General features: G+C 41.2%; 1 protein-coding gene across 3 annotated transcripts in view; it reads right to left on the reverse strand.

Moving 5' to 3' along the window:
* CNOT10 (CCR4-NOT transcription complex subunit 10) overlaps positions 1 to 17,365 on the reverse strand; it is a 37,240-nt gene extending 19,875 nt beyond the window's left edge. Inside the window, exons 1-9 of one of the 3 annotated variants that reach the window (XM_080387221.1) lie at positions 16,269 to 17,365; positions 10,232 to 10,323; positions 7,374 to 7,535; positions 6,701 to 6,851; positions 5,555 to 5,700; positions 4,581 to 4,667; positions 3,214 to 3,297; positions 2,367 to 2,484; positions 437 to 586 (exon numbers count right to left, since the gene is read on the reverse strand). In XM_080387221.1, the coding sequence (XP_080243347.1) occupies positions 437 to 586; positions 2,367 to 2,484; positions 3,214 to 3,297; positions 4,581 to 4,667; positions 5,555 to 5,700; positions 6,701 to 6,851; positions 7,374 to 7,535; positions 10,232 to 10,323; positions 16,269 to 16,674 (1,396 nt within the window). In that variant the 5' untranslated portion in view covers positions 16,675 to 17,365. Of the gene's footprint in view, positions 1 to 436; positions 587 to 2,366; positions 2,485 to 3,213; positions 3,298 to 4,580; positions 4,668 to 5,554; positions 5,701 to 6,700; positions 6,852 to 7,373; positions 7,536 to 10,231; positions 10,324 to 15,221; positions 15,708 to 16,268 lie in introns of those variants that run through there. The other 2 variants (XM_080387223.1, XM_080387222.1) reach the window with 2 other exon arrangements.
* Between the last annotated feature and the right edge of the window lie 1,192 nt (positions 17,366 to 18,557).

Here is an 18,557-nt window from a genome sequence, read left to right on the forward strand (position 1 = left end):
TTTTCTATGTCTTTGAAGTTAAAAAAAACCCAAAACAAAAACATCCACATCCTTCAAGTTCTGATGATTGCACCCACTGTCAGCAGGACTATAAATAATATCTTTAATGAAGCATAATAGGTCACAGACTTTATTTTGTCATATCTCCCTGACTGATGGCCAAAGACTATATAAACAAGAGAGAAGTAATTGCCCAAGCCCCATAGCACGTCAAAGAAAACCACAAAAAAGAGAACATATTTCATCATCATTATTTCTGGCAACTGCAACTATACTTTGAAATCAAGCTACAATCAAAATTCTCACCCTCCTTATGCTCCTCTGCAAAGAGACGGAACAGGAATTTTGCTGATAATTACTGAAAGTTTCTATCCTCTATTTTCTTGATTCACTCACCCCTCTCCCACCATCTATTTTGATCTCTTAAAAGTCTTACCTGGATCTGTGCTGCCCGTTCCTAGCTGTGCGCATGCATTATCGTTTTCTTGCAAGGCTTTTTTAAAGTAAAAAATTCCTAAGTTGTGCTTTCCCATTGCAAAGTGGATGCAGCCAAGATTATTCCAGAACATACACCTTAAGCATTCACCTGAGAGAAGAGCAAATGACCATTTTCATAAACTGAAAAAATGTTACTGAACCCATTAAATACTCCTACCACTCTCTCATGGGTCAGTATATTATGGTAGTCTATTATTAAACATGTTCTTCAGTGAGATGTTCATGGATTATGCAGTTATGTCCCTGCCTCACAAGCATTTTAATAACTTACATTTCTGCATACCATTCTATTTCTCTTGGACAGTTGACCTGAAATGCCCTATATATAAACAGCCACAGATTTCCAGGTTTTGTGCACCATATTATAGAAGAGCCAGTGGTAAAGCCAATTTCGACAGACTGCAAGTTGAAGTAAGTTCACCTGGAGGATTTCATAGAACTGAGCATGCAGGCACTCCAAGTTTTCTAACAGATGGCTCTTATAAAAAGGAAATTCTCCAATGATTTTACCTGCCTACGTTTTATAAAATAAACAAATATGTCAACCTAATCATACAAGCAGGAAATACACCCTCCTTCCTAAACATATCATGTTCAGGTAACACTGTAAGAAGTTCCTTCTAAAAAATAAAGGACAGAAAATTAAACTTTTGACTTATCTGCTGGTAACTGAAGCTTTACAGGGTTACTATTGATAAAAAAAAAAAAAAAAAAAGAAAGAAAAACCCCCCACCCTAAAAATCCAAACCACCAAGAAACAGACCATTAACAAATTAGCCAGACATTGTTTTAATTGTAACCTAGGATGTCTGTCAAGTGAACATTCTACTGTGCAAAAAAGTTACACGAAAGTAAAACTTCCCAGAATAATTTAAGTTATAAAGAGAACTTTAGGCATATAAGCTGTCAGATATAGAAGTTACAGTAAATTCTAAAAGAAGTGTGAGAATATGCCAGAATAGGTATTATGGCAAGTATTCTGAATGTTTTCTATGAAACTTACCTGTAAACACAGAAGTTTAAAAAATTTACTCAGAGGGCCAACTCTATGACTTCTAATTCCAATCTATGCTGCAATATCTACTAGGTAAAAGATCTTACAGCACAAGAAATTAGGAATACTATCAAAAAAACCCCTAACATTGAACAAAGTAGTAAAGAAATTCTGTAGTTTTAATGTACAAGTATTTTTTGAAATCCTAACTCTCTACTGACGCAAGACAAAGGGTTCTTGTGTACAGGTTCTCTCTGTATTTTTCAGCTAATGTTTTAAACAGTCAACTAAAATCTCAAATATATTTAAATAACACCATATACAGTGTATATATACACAGCATATATATTTATAGTATATTAATGTATCTAAAAAGTTATACACATTTTTGTGCTGTTATATTTCTGTGCATGTCTACACACATATACCTTCAAGACATAAAAGTAACTTAAAATGGCATACAAGTCACACTTTAACACTTCATGAAACATTCGCATTTCTCCTACAAACATCGTTACAACTGCTGTAGTCTCCTCTGAGTACAGCCTGAAATCTCATTTCTAGGTCTAGTATGTTGCCTTTTGTTTCATGTCTCGATTTACAGACCCAAATATGAGCCTTGCAAACATTACATTTACACTTTCACAAATCCGCTTTCAGACAAGTGCTGCATTGTCTAGAACATTAAATGAAAAACTCAACAGCGTTATGTGAAGAAGCACAAAAAGAACGACGTATTCAGCATATAAACCATGACATTCAGGGTCTCCTCCATTAAGTAATCATTGAAATGCTTAAAATTAAGATCAACAAGTAGTCCTATTATACTATACATTTAAGCACTTGCAGGATAAAGTTTTTTTTTCTATTTTACCTGTTTTCATGAAGCCTGGATGTTCAGCAATGTTTGCACTGTTTAAAAGTTTGACCGCTTTACGGTAATTGCCCCTCAAATATTCAAAATTGCTCTTAAGAAAGAGAGAAGGAGCTGACTGTGAAGGAGAAAATAATAGTTAATAATCTCTTGTTTTACGATTTCTACCGCTAGTGTTAAATCACTCAACAAACAGCTTGCCTCTGCTGCCGTTTTAAAAATACATGGGCTAGGCCCTAATACTTTCAAGAAGCAGCATTTCTTTGGTGAGCACATGATTAACATTCACCTCCTCTGAACTACAAAACTACACATACTTCGTTACCACTCAAACCCCCAGCGTTCTTCTAGAGAACTCTGTCATGGCAATGGCTAAGTGCAGAGGATCTCCTTTGCGTTTAAGAGGATCTTTCTCCAACCTGTCTTCTATTACACTCCTCCCCAAGCTTCCCTCCCTGTGGAGTTCAACAACTGCCTCCTGGGCTGCGATCTTCTGGTCTGCCAAGACAGCTCATGATCCAGAAGGATTTCTGCCAAACTAGTGGCTGTCAAGACTGGCAACAAAAAGGGAAGTGCTCTCCTCCCATTCCCCCTGCTCCTCAGTTAATGTAAAAATTATCTGGGATGTTAGACACAATTCTGAGCTGAGTACTCCTATATATAAAAAAAGAAACCGCTTTCTAGCAAGAGGTAAGCCTCCAAAAAACTTCAGCAAAAAGGAAAACCCAAAAAACCTGCATATCCCAGAATTAATCTTTTATGAACCCATTTAAACCACCAATGACATCAGAAATTTTAATAGAGAACATATCTGGACTAGAAAAACAACAGCCTTTAGAATACTTACATTCCCAGCTGTATTCATAACAGACTTGATCTCCCTTTTGCAAGCTTTTAGTGACTTCATCTGGATATAGGCTCTCACCTTATACTGTTAAAAAATTAAATTGCTTAAATTAAAAAACAGTAACTTGTGCAGGTTTGCAAGATGAACCATACATCTACAGATTTATTACAGAATATTTTATATACATCTTAAAAATAGGTAGTAAAAAGCTGTTCAAAAAGCCTTCCCAATAAAGAAATTCTATTCAGACTTGCAACAACAAATCTATAGGCTTCATATTTACAGCAAGCAGATGCACATTTTGTTCAGTGGTCAACAGCTACTCTATATTTAAACAGATACTAGCAATTAAAATAACCTAACCTCTTAATCCCAGACATTTACCTACTAAACTGAAAATGCCAGTAAGTGAATGCTGATAGAGAAGCACTTCGTTTCTTCACATATTCTTCCACAGAACAGTACAGTTCCCTGGTTTCAGCTGGGATACAGTTAATTTTCTTCTTAGTAGCTGGTACAGCGCTGTGTTTTAGATTTGGTGTGAGAATAACGATGATAACACGCTGACATTTTTACTGTCGCTAGGTTATGTCTATACTAAGTTAAGGACTTTTCAGTTTCTTAGGCCCTGCCAGTGAAAGGGCTGGAGGGGCACAAGAAATTAAGATGGGACACAGCCAGGACAGCTGACCTGAACTAGCCAAAGAGATATTCCATACCATGGAACGTCACGCTGAGTATATAAGCTGGGAGAAGAAGAAGGAAAGGGGGGACATTCAGAGTGATGGCACTTGTCTTCCTAAGTAACTGTTACACGTGATGAAGCCCTGCCTTCCTGGCGACGGCTGAATATTGGCCTGCTGATGGGAAGCAGCGAATGAATTCCTTGTTTTGCTTTGCTTGCATGCATAACTTTTGCTTTACTTACTAAACTGTCTTTATCTCAACCCATGAGTCTTCTCACTTTTACTCTTCCGATTCTCTCCCCCATCCTGACAGGGGAGCAAATGAGTGGCTGCGTGGTGCTTGGTTGCTGGCTGTGGTTAAACCACAAGAGTGAAATAAAACCTTGGCTCATTTAGACTGTTGGAGGTCTAACAGATAAAAGGTCAATGCAGCTAATTGAAGTTTAAAAAAATTATGATGAACTGCAGAGACTGAAACAGGCGTGGGGGGGTTCTGTTAGGTCAGTTTTTGCTGTACAAAAAGGAAGAGTTAAATAAATTCCCTCTCTTGCTTTGCAACATGAAATTCAAGGAGAGACACGGTATGACAATTCATACCGAACTAAATTTGAAGGAGACGGTACTCAGTTTTAAGAAAAACTTGAACTACTGTTCTTACATAAATAATTTGCAGACACCTACCTGATGTATCTTAGATTTAGCAACTTCTATCAAAGCTCCACTTTCAGCTTTTTGATTTGAGGAATCTTTATTTGTATTATTACCTGACTGTCAAACAAAAAAGGAAGTGTTATTAGTAGTCACCTCTTAAATTCAGTTTACACATTCTTTCATAAGCTATTTTTATCAATCTCACATAAAGAAGTATTTAATAGTCAAAAAATACACATCCCACCAAATACTGTAACTTGTAACAATCAAAATCCATTAACAACCATACCAGCCTATGAAGAGCATTTTATATTAACATTAGTGTTACGCTGTGTTGCTCTGCAGTTGAGGTATTTTAAGAATTCTCTCATCCAGAAGGATGATATGTGCTTTCTAGAGACACTAATATTTTTTCCAGTAGAATTATGGTATACTTAAAGATAAAATGTTTCATCGGAAGTGTGACATCTCATCAACAGGAAAAGACTGAAGTGTCTTTTTCCCCCACTTCCAAGCCACTACTTGTTCTACTGATTTTTACAGAAGACACGTAGAAAAAAAATATAATTTGAAAGAATGCCTCATACTTTCGTATACTATGTAAAAAAGATGCTTGATTTCCTATACTATGGTATGCAATTGCAATCCCTCTCTGACATCAACTTCCCTTTCAAATTTAGGGTCACATATGGTCATAAACCAAGGCAAACAGGGAAAAAAAAAATATATTTGACTCTGAAGACAACTGTTTTTCCAATGCAAGTCTCTGACTCAAGAAACACTTCTTAGCTCCCTGGGAGTAAGAGAAAAGTGTGAAAGAGCGGGAATAAACTGCTGCTGTATACAATTACCTCAGTTACTAACATGTATAAGTTGCTGTCTGAAGTTACAGGTGATATAACATAGTTCTATAATTCAAGAGTATTTTAAAAGAGTAAATTTGGATTCAGTGAAAGCATACTTCTGGTGAAGACTTAGTGGCATTCATATGATTTGAAGCTTACCTCATTTTTTCCATTCTTGCTGTTATTATTGCCCTGTGAAATCATTTTTTCCAGAACAGCAAGCAGATGCAAGGCTTTCTCAGCTTGGTAAGTTAGAAGGTATAAGTCTACAAGCAGGAAGCACACAGCCTGGGCAAACTTCTCTTCTGTATAAAGCAAAGAAGTAAAAATGGTTTTACAGCTCTAGTACCAGTCTTTCCAAACATGATCGAAGAAAAAAGAAATTGACTGTGAAGTGCATCTACGCAACATTATGAGAAAAAATAATATATTTCATAAGAAAAAAACACAGACATCTACACAACATAGACAAGTACATATACTTTAAAAAAAAGCTAATTAATTCAAACAGCACCAGCATAAAAGCATAGACTAAAACCAGCTTAACATGTATTTTATGTTTATAGACTTTGAAAGTTGGTCTAAGCAGATCAGCACCCAAGATTCAGCATCTAAACAGACAGAGCCATATGCATAAGTAGAATCCCATAGAACTCGAAAGGATTCCATATAAACACATCTCTGCTTGGCTGGCTGGCTTCACAGAATAAGCCCCAAATAGGTATACTGAAAACCAAGAGGAATTGAAGGAGAAATACAGTAGCGTTTATTTAATTTATTGAGACACATACATCTTTCAGCCTTACCACTTCTAACTTCGTAACCTTTGTTGAATTTTATTTCATACAGGTATGGCAATTCCACTACATGGGCTGCCATAGCTCATAAAAGCTGCAGACTTTATATTCAGATATGAGCACATATCATTACATATGACCTAATGAAGGTATTTAAAAATGTGAGTGCCCTGACAAATACATACCCACCTATGAAATTGTATGATGACTCAAAATACTAGATTTTAAATAATTTCATTAGCTTGTACATATTATTTACAGAAATACCTTTTAAAGTTGTTAAAAACCCATTTGTTTCATTACACTTGTCTGCTAAATGTCTCTGAAATACCTTCCCCCCAAATTCAGTTATTGGTCTTAATACAAGTAAAAGCATTTTACTTACTGAAAACTCACTTTTTCAGAATCGTATTAGGCAAATTACAAATCACTTGTCTGACAGTGAGAAAGACTGAATGATCTTTCTGTAGTTATTGCATGAGCAAAACTCTTCTTTTTGTCTACATACCAAAAGGCTCTATGAACTGGTACAACTTCTCCCCAACTGATATAGCCTCAGTATACTGACGCAGATGATACAAAATAACAGCTTGATTGTAGTACAGCATACTATTCTCAACGTCATCTAGACCATCCATTTCTTCAACGACAGAGTGAACCTGAAAGAAAACCCACTTGTTTCATTAAACTTTCAATACCTATGATTTTAAACAGTGTCCAGTTTGAGTTTTTTAATCCAAAGGTATTAATCTATCTAAAGATAGGTCAGTAAGAGTTATAAGCTAATAAACTTCATTGTTGTTCCACATAAATCCAGAAAAGAAAAAAAGACAAGGAAATCGCTCTGAAATTGAGTAGTAAAGTAACATTTTCACTTTTTTATCATTTTACAAACTATTTCAGGTTAAGGAACCTTCTATTGAAGAAATGTAACAGGTCTTTCTACAGTTATAATCTCTGAAACATTTCAGCTTCAGCTCAATTTCAACAATAACTACAAACGTAACTATAAAATCAGCACCCTAAATGATTAAACAGACTCAGAGGTTTAAAAGCAATGCTACTTATCTTATTCCTTTATTAAATCTAGGGGACAAGGGGCAGAACCTGTTTCACTGGAAGATCTCACCACCGTTCACAGTACTCAAAATAAAAATACCATGCTGATATGTTTGCATTACCTGGTTCTTCAGCTGGTTAAGGGTTTGCCTCAAATTATCTGTTGTAGTCTGGTTACTTTTACAGAACTCGGCAACAGCAGTATTCAAAGTTATTTTGTAGTCATCTTTGTTTATGTCTTGAAGGGTATTTAGGTGTTGTAAACAAGTATCATAGTTCCCAGCCTGGAAATCGCACACATACCAAAAACATGCATTAGAAGATAAAAGGTTTAAACTAGCAGGCTACTAAGTTTTAAAGTCTGTATCCTCTTTAAGTTTAGAGAGCAAAGCAGTACTCCCTTTACCAGCAGCAAGTGAAACAAACTAAATGTCTACACCAATACTTCACTGTTTATGGCGATTAATATGTATGAGATGTTAACTCTAAAAGTTGCAGTCATATCCAAACTTCAAAAAGCATTTTGTGGAGGAAGGACAAATGAAGTAGGTGATGAAATCCCATGAAGTGTTATTCTGATTTCTCTTCATCATATTATTTTGAGTTTCAAGATTCTTTACTTCCTCCGTTTTTGTAATCTTTCCCCATCACATGTACACTGAGTGGCTGCGGTTGCTCGCCTAAGTCCCAGCCCATCATTTTATATTTATTCTTCATCTGGAGTGGTTGCTCACATAAGTCCCAGCCCATCATTTTATATTTATTCTTCATCTGGAGAGACTATGAGTTGCGATTTAGCCTGTGGAAGTCAGCTTAAGACAAGTTGGAAAAAGAAGGTGTCATTTTCCCAGCACGGCTTTAAATAATATCTTTTACGAGTTTTACCTGTTGAATGAAGTATTCAATCACCTAGGCATGCCTAAATAGAAACTAGGATCCAAACATGATGCTCCTCTGAGATGCGATTTAATCAACAAATCCCTCTCTTTGACCCCAGGAATAAGCAAGGACTTCAGAATGGCTCACCTCTTTCTGCTTTCAGTTTTAGTCTTTTCTGTGTTTGTGCAGGAGGAATTTAGTGGCATCAAGGAACGAAAGAGAACTCCAGGCTCTTTCAGCTATGTTAAGCCTAAATGATCCTTCATTTTCTACTGTTCAATTCCTATACAGAAATAATCACCTTCACCACTTCCGTACCAGGGTTACTTCCTATCTGGTCAGTCATGTAAGCATATTAATTTCTAACTTCCTTTATTAAGGGAAGAACTAAAACAGAGAAAGCTTCTGCAGTCCTTCTGTTCTTCCCCAGAAAGCTACCATTCTGCAGATACTCTCAACAGAACTATCCCAGTTCCTTCAGTCTCCCGTGTAAGCACAGTTATACAGTTTACAGAGGGAGGTAGCAGGACACTGACACGCATATTTCCATAAATCATCAACGTGTAACAACAGCATGGATTGCCTAGTGATCATAAACACAGGGTCTTGCAACTCAACTGGTGGCATACTCTTTAACTGAGACACTTCATCTCCCAATGATTTTCTTCATGCATTCACACTCAGAGCTTCTCTTCTAACAGGAGTAGCTTTCAGATCACAGCCACAAGGCTTCTGACCACAGCTGGAGTAAAAGCCTTCAACCCCCTTAAATGCTCAGCTTATTTTGTGATGTTTTTCCTCAGCTGAAAGTCCTTTACACCACTCTACTAGACAAGATCTAGAATATAATATACAACTTTACAGTAATTCTATCAAGACTGAAATTGAAAGTGCAGTATAATAAAGCAGTGTGCAAGGCAGTCCACAAAGCTATTTACAGCAGCTCAATAGCAAGCAAAATTGGCAAACAAGGTACCAAATTAATTCTGCTCACATATGTCACCACCTCACAACTCTGTGAACTTAGGGAGCTCTTAAAGCAAGAAAAAACTTGAGATAAAACAAGATACACTGGACCAGTATAAAACTAAAAGATGAAGTCGTCAGCAGATCAAAAGTATTTTTGGCATGTAGATCTTCGGGCAAAGCAGAAATCAGATGACCCTTTCATGTGCCTTCAGTTCTCAGGATCAAACGCCAATGAGCAAAAAAAGTTATTGAAAAAGAGTGAGCCAGAAAGCACTGAAGATGCCATCAGTGAACATCATCAGCTGCTGTCAGCTTAAGGACCAACTACATGCACTTCTTGTAACAACATTCCAGACAAAACAAAAGTAATGAGGGAAACATACAAGCAGGTATCTCAAAAGGCACATCCAAAACTGAATTATGTAAGGCATTGTGGAGACAGAGATACAACAACTGAAAGGAAAAGCAATTATCATTCCTGTCACTTGCTGCACTAAATAAAATTAGGAGACACTACAAAGACAGAAGTAAACAGAAACACCGGTATCTGAATTCTAACAAACAGACAAAAAAAAAATACAAAAATCTTCCAAGAAACTCAAAACAGGTAATAAATAATGCCTGTAGGTTTTATGCATTGAAGAATATATTTTAATGCAATGTGACAGAACAGTATACAATGCTTTTTGTGAAAGAACACAGCAAGATGCTAAAATAAAGTTTGTTTGGCTGGTGCTTTTTAAACACATGTTGTTCTTTTAAACCCTTTAACACATTTTTACCTTGAAGAGATTAATTCTTCAGAGAGATCACGCATTTCCAATGCTGACACAGAAAAGCAGCCTGCTTCTTCTAATTAACTCATTATACAGCTTTTAAGGCTGTGAAGTTTTGAGAATCAAGATTAAACACGCTCACTCTTGCATGCTATATTTAAGTACCCCTTTCAGTTTTCTCAGATCAGAGCAGATAGAAAATGTACATGCTGGCTTTATAACACAACTAGCACTACTTTTGCTGTATCATCCTGTTAATACATTTGCAACTGGGCTTATACAATTATTTTTCCTGTTTTAGCACACTTAGCAGTTATGTGGTAAATTAGGTGTCTCAATATTTGGCTTTGTCTTACCAGAAAAGCTTGTAACGCACTGCTCGACAATTCCTTTTCCTGATCAGTAATCCCAGAAGTACCTGCTCCTTCATGTTTCTCAGTACCTTGATCTGTAAAGTGGACAGAAGATTACAAGAAAGTTTGCAGATGGATGACACCTATTCAGCTTTAAAATTTTGTTTCTTCCCATTTTCAAGATCCTCCTGCCAGTACAAGTAACCTTCCAGATAACTGCAGCACTGCCTCCCTACTACACTAAAACACCTCAGGTTTCACCTACTAAATTTCACCTGGTGAATTTCTCTCCATAACACACAAATACAAATAACCCTAGGTATATTACTGTGCTCAACCAATAACCAAAGTCCTGCAAGTTAAATCTAAAATGCATTGCCAATTCTCTTTGAAGCTGCAATCACATACTAGGATTGTCTTTATTTGCACAAAAATTACCAGTGAAGGCCACACATCGTAAAATAAGTACCACACTGCGTTAAATAATAACCCATGCATCCTGTATGCTGCTTCCTAAACAACAAGCAAGGGATGCTTTAGGGAACAACATAAAAACCACAATAAACACTGGAACTTCCACCCCGCTCCCTGCTTTGGGAGAGCAAATCTCCCTAAATAAGAGGCTGCATTCGAACCATCATTGTTAATTATCACTGACAGACCTGATATATATATTTAAAGCTCTCTATACTTTGATGCTCTTCAATATACTCCATCAAACGCTCTCTAGTCATTACACCGCAAGACATGAAAAAATGCTGCCTATTCACCTTTTCAGCCTCACTCCTGATCGTACAGAGCTTTCTTTGAATCATCTCTCTTCTGAGGTAAGCAGACACAGTTTATTCTGCATCTTCCTCATGTTTTTCCCCAGAATCTTCTCCAATTCTACTATGTCCTTTTTGCAGATTAAGACAGGAACAGCATGTAGCAATTACGACAGTGCATTTATACAGCAGTATAATAAGGTTTTAATTCTCTTCAATTTCTGTTACATAGAATTCCTAACATTTTACCTTTCAGTCACTATTGAGCATATTTTTCAGAAAGGAGCCTACTGAGACCTTCTGTCATCACATAATTAAGAATTCGGTGAAGTTGCATTAAAAACCACAGTACAGACACTGCATGTCAAAGCAGCTGACAAAAATCCCACAAGACACTTCCTTGTGCTGAACACAAACTACTAGAGGGGAAAAAAACCCAATCCAAAACACCACACAACCACAACACCAGAGAGTTTATTTCTAGAAGCATTAACTCATGTACCAGAACATACAAAAATCATTTAATGTTTTTTTTATACCAGCAATGCTTTTCACTCTTACAGAAAATTATTTCTTGAATTTCACAGTGGAAACTTTGCTCTAACCTACCTTTTGCTATCTTAATAGTTGTAAATTCAATACCTTCTTTCTCTTCCCTAAAATTCACAGATGTCACAAACTCTGCTAATTTTGTTTTCACTTTGAACAAATGAAAACACTTATCTGTGAGCCCCATTGCAAAAACCATTCCCCATCATCACCAATATAACTGTATCATCTGCTAATGACTAGGAAAATTTACAAGTATAAGATAAACAACAACAGTAAGGGGCAACCAAACCTCAGAAGATTCATCAATTAACATTCACAGTAATAAAAAAGCAGACTTAGTAATCTATTCATAGTTTGTGCTTGTGTTTTGCTGACTGACTGGATACCAAGCAAAAATGGACTCCAAATCAAATACAAGAGTAAATGCAGTTGATTATATTACAACAAGGGGAAAACAGCATGCAGTATGACAAAAAGAAACAGTTATTATGCACAATACAATAAAAGACTAATAGCAGCGAAGCATCAAATCATTACTGCAAAGTGTTACAGAGACTAGGAAAAGGACACACCACCAATTACCGCTTCAATAACACCATCCAGGCCCACACTCTGGCTGGGAAGCCTGTGCCAGGAGTCTCTCAGTAACTGGGAAATTCCTGCGCGTTGCATCCACCCATAGGTGAGGCTGCCGGCCCAGTCCCGCAGCCTGCCCACCTTTATACTCAGTGAGAAACAAACCCAGTTTACATACCTAGTGTATGCAAACTTTTAAGTTTATGCCAAGTGCAGACATGCACTGTCTCATGACTTGTAAGCTTCACACACGCCAGGGATGTCAGCCAGATGCCAGAGCATGGTGAAGTTACTGTCATGACAGAGCTGCACACAGTACTTATTGTCTGGATGGTCCTGCCCACACCTTGCATACTCAGGGGGCTCAGGATAAACACCACCTGTTCGCTACAGTTGTCCTTGAGCTCCCTGTCCAAGTTAAAACAATTCCTAATTAAAGACTTCTTCATAAGCAGTAATCAATTTAATAAGCTTTTACCACAGATTGTTTCTGGGAAGACAGCGAGATCCCTTCCATTGCCCTATGCAATAACACATTTGAGCAAGAGCTGTAAAGACTATCATCCTGCATCAAGATGCCGACAAAATCGAGATTTTACAATCTCAACAATCTTACACCTTACACCTACAAGTCAAAGTAATCCACTGTGATTTAGATAAAATTCAGGATTCAGCAATTTTAGTACTCAGGAGGGGTGGATACTCAGGGGCTACAGAACAGCACGCACCTGCTATAAACTCTGGCTGCGCATGAGGCATTGATCAACACCACCTGCACTGCCTTTTCCTCAAAAGGGAAAGCCAGGAGAGAAAATAAAAACAGAAAAAAGCTCAGAAAATTTTTGATGTGCCAAGGTTTTCCACAGCAAGAGGAAAGGAATAAGCATCATCTCTCCTTCAAGCTAAATATAGACTAGATCTGATTCCTGCTCTAAATCTTGTGGTTGTGCAGCTGAACAGCAAGCTATCACCCTCCAAGCACCTCTAGAACAGCAGCAAATAAGCAAACACACCTTCCCTCAAACTTTGACACTGTTACGTTACCTGCCTTACTTGCTCAGCGTGCCTTTCAGATTGTTAGTAAAAGTAACCATAGCGGAGAGACTTGAGACTCTAGAACTTTTGAAGTTGATAACACTCAACCTGGTCAAGAAGTTCCTCATGTACAGGCTTACCTAGCTCAGTGCCAGCAGCTACCGAGTGCATTACTGAGGACTGCCATTGTACACAAGTTTGTAAAACAAGCATCTCCAATGAATCTGGGGCTTATGGAAGCCTGACTCCTGAAGTAAAACATCTTCAGTTGAACGGTAAACCAAAGAGACTGTTGTCCAAGTTGTGTAATAAAAAGCACCACTTACATAGCTGTTTGATATACTTCTAGGGAAACATCAGGACAAGTCCACAGATTTCACTGTCTCTAAGTCTGCTGGTACGTTAAAAAAACCCAAAATTAAACTGGGGACAATAGCGAAAACAGAGCTGTTCCTTCTCCTATAAAGCCAGTTTTAGGGCTGCAATCTGATTAACTGCAACTACTATGACTCAACAAACAAAGCAGATTTGCAAAACCTGAGCTGGAAGTTTATCAAGAAAGAATAAAACTAAAGTTCAGCTGACAGTTCACAGCATAGCCCTTTCCTTTGGGGAAAAAAAAATGCTTTGGCTACTCTGTCCTTTTTGCTCAAACACACTTGAAACCTGTCGAAGAGCTAAAGGTCTTTCTAATCTACTGCAATCCTGCCACTCTTGTTTCGACTAGGATCTACTGCTTCAGCTGATCTTTATTATCAAGAGATTTCACAGACAGGAGTCATCTAAAAGCTGGCTGGCACAAGGTATTGAAACGACCCTCCAATTCCACTTAAATGGGGGGGGAGGAAAAAAGTGCTCTTGCTCTCTTGGCTGCAAATAGACATCAGGTGCTTGCAAGTAAAGTATTATTTCCATATTTCCTGAGGCATTTGAAAATTAAACAGGTAGGTGCATTGTTTCCTGGCAAAAAATACAGCGTGCCACTTGTTCACTCAAATCTAGTGATCTTCAGCATTCTTGGCAGAAGCATGTGGTATGGATAACACATGGCACACCAGTCACTACCGATGTGCTCCTATCCGTACAGTAGCTACAATCATCAGCTGAAATATCTGAAACGGTGCAGATTCTCTGCTTTACAAATGACAGGACTCAACTTCTCTCTGTAAACTGCACTTACACATGGATCTGTTTATTTAACTTCTCATTTTGTCCAACTTTCACAAGTACAGAACAACTCTAAAACTAATATTTGTCAGGCTAGTGATGAAGGGCAAAAGGGGCAACCTGGAAAAGGATGTAAAAATCAACTGCTCAGATTTTGATCTGGAGGAAGCTGTTGCACTGAGTTTGAAGCTAAAGCAGCAAGCCAGGAAATTATCTTCCTAGTTAGCAATCCTGAGGCTGAGCAGCAGAAACACAATGTCATGGAAGCTTGTTTGGTTTGCACAAGCAGGCAGTTGTTCCTGCTGGAGAAGTTACATCACGGTGACCAGCAGAACTTTGGGAAAACGGGCTCAATGAGAGGAGAACAAGTAAAAGCATGGGTCTGCCACCTGAAAAGGGAGATTGCTCTCCTCATCAGGTTGCTGCCACAATACCATGTAAGCAACAAGAAGCCAAATCTCTCACATACACATACCAGAAGATACCTAGAGAGTGACTGCAATCATTAGCCTTCTCATACCTGTTCTCTGTATCTCCAAGGACTGCTGCTCCCGAGCTCTTTTGCTTCTAGGCCCCATAAATTACATTATGCATGAACTGTGCTGTTGAATACCACAGCATCTCTGGAATTATTTTTTATTTCCAAACTCTGCAGGCAGGGGGATAATCTATTCCTTGGAAGGGGAAGAACACATTACATGACTCTTGCTCCAAAAGCATCTTGAAGGGTACGGAGACCAGTCAGTATTCACCCCTTATAAGACAATGACAGTTTGTGGCACCAAGACTACATTTTTCTGTGAAGCACTCCACTACTAGTATAAATACACTAGACCTCTTTAACACTGTACAATAAAAAGCAAACACTTCTCAGGGGAAAGTTATTTATAACTCACCGCTATAAACAAGTACAGTATGTAGAATATCTTCCCATAGCTCCCATCTTTGTTTCATCTGGGCACATACTTTTCTTTTAACAAAGTACAACTGTAAAGTTCCTTCAGCACTTCCAGGAACAATAGCAAAAACTATAAAAAACTTAATGCCGTTTTTTTTCCACATCGTTTAGGAGACGCTCACAGTGCTTATAAACAAACCCAGGATAGTTTACTACACGTCATTCAGTGCACTACAGCAATTTTTCCCACAATCTTTTCCAGATGCGGGTGAGTTTCATATTTAGCATCCGGAGAAAAATGCTTAAGGCAGTTTTAAATAATGCTCCCACCATGTAAAAACAAGGTGGGCTGAGGGAGACCAGCACAGGCAGATCCCCTTGGCTTCCCCTCAGGCCTCCCTGCTCCCCATCCCCGAGGAGGGGCCCCCTGCACACAGGGCTTCCACCGCCCGGGCAGGCTGCAGAAGGGGCCAGCAGCAGCTTACAAACGCTAATGAGTTACGCTGCAACTGCACTTGAGATTTATTTCGGGTGTTTACCAGAAAATTATTTATTTTGTAATCTCGTCGGTTTCCCTCTACAGTGTCTTTTCAGGCCCGAGGTTAGGGACGGCCCACTCATCCCCCGAAACCAAAGCGGCAGCTCAGCGGGAATCAGACCGAACTGTGGCGCACAAGCAGCCGGGCGAAGCGCTCGGATCTCCCCAGCGCCTTCCGAGAGCCCCGGTTTAACGGATCAACCCAGAAGTTCAACTTGCGGTGTGGTGCGTCGGCGGTGGGAGACACCCCCCCCCGCCACAGCGCCCGCGCAGGCCAGGCGGCTGTAACCGCTCAGCGCCCCCGGCCGCGGCAGGCCCCGGCCCCGCACGGCCCACCCGGTGACCCGCCAGCACGCAGGCTCACGGGCGGCGGGCCCCGCCAGCGCCTCGGCCCCGGCCGCCCCGGCCCGCAGCTCTGCCCTGTCGCCGCGGGGGCACTACTTCCTTGGCGGAAGGGAAGAGCACCGAGCAGGCTGCCATGCCCCCCTCCTTCCGCCCGGGACGTACCGGCACTCATCGCCCCCCGCGGGAGCGTATTCCTCCGCGCCAGGCGGCCCAGGCCTGAGGCGTAGACGGCGGCGCGCGGCGTTTCGCTCGCACTCACCCGCTGCCTTGTCCGCCGCCATCTCCCCCGCCGCGCGGTACCGCCGCGCAGTCCGAGCGCGCCGCTAGGGCCGAGCCTCCCCTCGCTGTGCCGAGTGCGGACCGCGCCACCGCAGACCGGCCGCTGGCTCCCGGGACTACTTTGCCGCCGCCGCCGCCCTCCGCGGGCCGAGCCCGCCCCTCTGACCGCGCCGCTCGCTCCTATTGGCCCGCCGCTTCCGGGTTCCCGGCGGCCTCGCGACCGCCGGCCGTTGCCGGGGGACCGCGCATCTGACGTCAGGACGCCGCTGAGCTCCCCGGCGGGGCGCATGCGCGGCGGGACCTGTCCGGGGCCGGCGGGGCGGGGGCGCCATCTTGCCGCCGGCCGCCCGTCGAGGGGCTGGGGTCGCGGCGGCGGCTTGCGGGAGGGCGCGGGCCGTTCCCGTGTGGATGCTTCCCGGTTTTCCGCCGCACTGAGCGGACTGGCAGGCGTCGGCCGCTGTCTCTAGTGTGTTTTGCCTTTACCCCAGGGGCAGCCCGTGCTGGAGGCCGTGACCCGCCGGCTCCCTGCAGCTCTCCCCAGCCGGTGCCGCGGCAGCCGGCAGAATACGGCCTGTCAGCCCAGCGGGAGCGGCGGGGCGGTGCTCGGCGCCCCAGCAGCAGCCGCCGGCGGGGGGCCTGGTGGCCGCGCTCCTCGCTAAGGGTCCCTGGAGCGCCGGTGGGGCAGCCCGGTCTCACACCGCGAGGTCTGCACCGTCCTGGCGACCCGGTGCGCTGGGGCCAAAGGAACCCTCCTCAGGCCGAGGAGTCCAACTGGCACTTGTAGTGTTGTCATCTTTGTCATTAAAGTACCAGACATGGGATAACTGACATTGGCAGCATCATACCTATTAAACATTCTTAAATGTTTATAATGACTTGGATACCCTATATATAGTATTTGAGTGTTCACCTTTGCTAAGACGTATCTTTGTAGGCTCGGCAGCCATATATTGTTCTGACTGTTGGGTAGGGGCTCTGCGGGTGAATCTGGGGGAGCCACCTTCTCCTTGGAACCCCCGGTGTTATATACAGTGGGAGGCGGGATGAGGTGAGGAGAAGGGGCCCCTGGGGCGTTCCAACTGGGGCACCAGCAGGCTCCCTGTGTTTCTGTCCCTCGGAGTCAAGCTCCTGAGGCACAGGGACAGCTGCCCTTAATTGCCACTCTGTGAATGTGAGCTTTCATCATCGGTGCTCTCTGTCTGCTTCCCCTGTGTCACAGCGGGGTTCCTGTAAGACACTGCTACCACAGTTGTGTCATCTGTTAATAGGAGAACACTTTCTTGTATTGTTTCTCCAGATGTGGTTCTCTTAAGACTTCCCCCCTTCTTCATTTATTTCTGCTAAACATTGACTTGTTTTTCTGCTTGGGACAGTAACTGTGAATATACCCAATTCCGATTAACAGGTTTTACATTACATGATTTTGACCTTGTTGCCAGTGGACAATGTTTGTCCAGAAAGTCCGGAGTATCTCAAGCATACTGCAGCTGTTGCATGCCTCTTGTGCATTAGGTAACAATTTGAGGATGAAAATTTGTCCTTGGGGAAGTCGATGGCAGAAGTGATTGTGTGGAAGCAGGATTTCCTACTAGTCCTCTGGCAGTAGGATCCAGCTACTAGTGCAATCCAGCTACAATGTTTTCCCTAACTCTACTGTCAGCACCTGGGAGAGGTAAGGCTTGTGAGGAAAGCTGATACTTTGTTTAATGGAGAGATACAGTTGGAAAGAAAGAAACACATTGTTGCCACACCAGCTCTGAACACCTTTAAACCACCACGGCTTTTAATGAGCCAGGCCCTGTAAAATGAAAGATTCTGAAAACGCTGCTGCAGGAATTTCAAGATCAGGATCATTCTTTTTTATTTTGTAATTGAAATTCTGAATATTCCAAATTATGTGTAATGACTTCTATTAATCATAACTTCTCTAATTCCTGTTCACTAAACTCTGATCTTCAGACTTCCTTTTACACACACACATATATAAGAGAATCCTGCAATCCTTATGAATAAGTATCTTATTCCAAGTCTCTGAATTTGTTGTATTTTCTTTTGTAAGAAATAGCTGCTGGCCCAGACCATTAGGCCATATCTGCATCAGAGAATTGTTGTGGTTTAACCCCAGTCACCAACTAAGCACCACGCAGCCACTCACTCACTCCCTGCCCCAGT

The sequence above is a fragment of the Falco punctatus genome (genome assembly GCF_963210335.1).
Source record: "Falco punctatus genome assembly, chromosome: 4".
In the NCBI taxonomy this organism is placed as follows: domain Eukaryota; kingdom Metazoa; phylum Chordata; class Aves; order Falconiformes; family Falconidae; genus Falco; species Falco punctatus.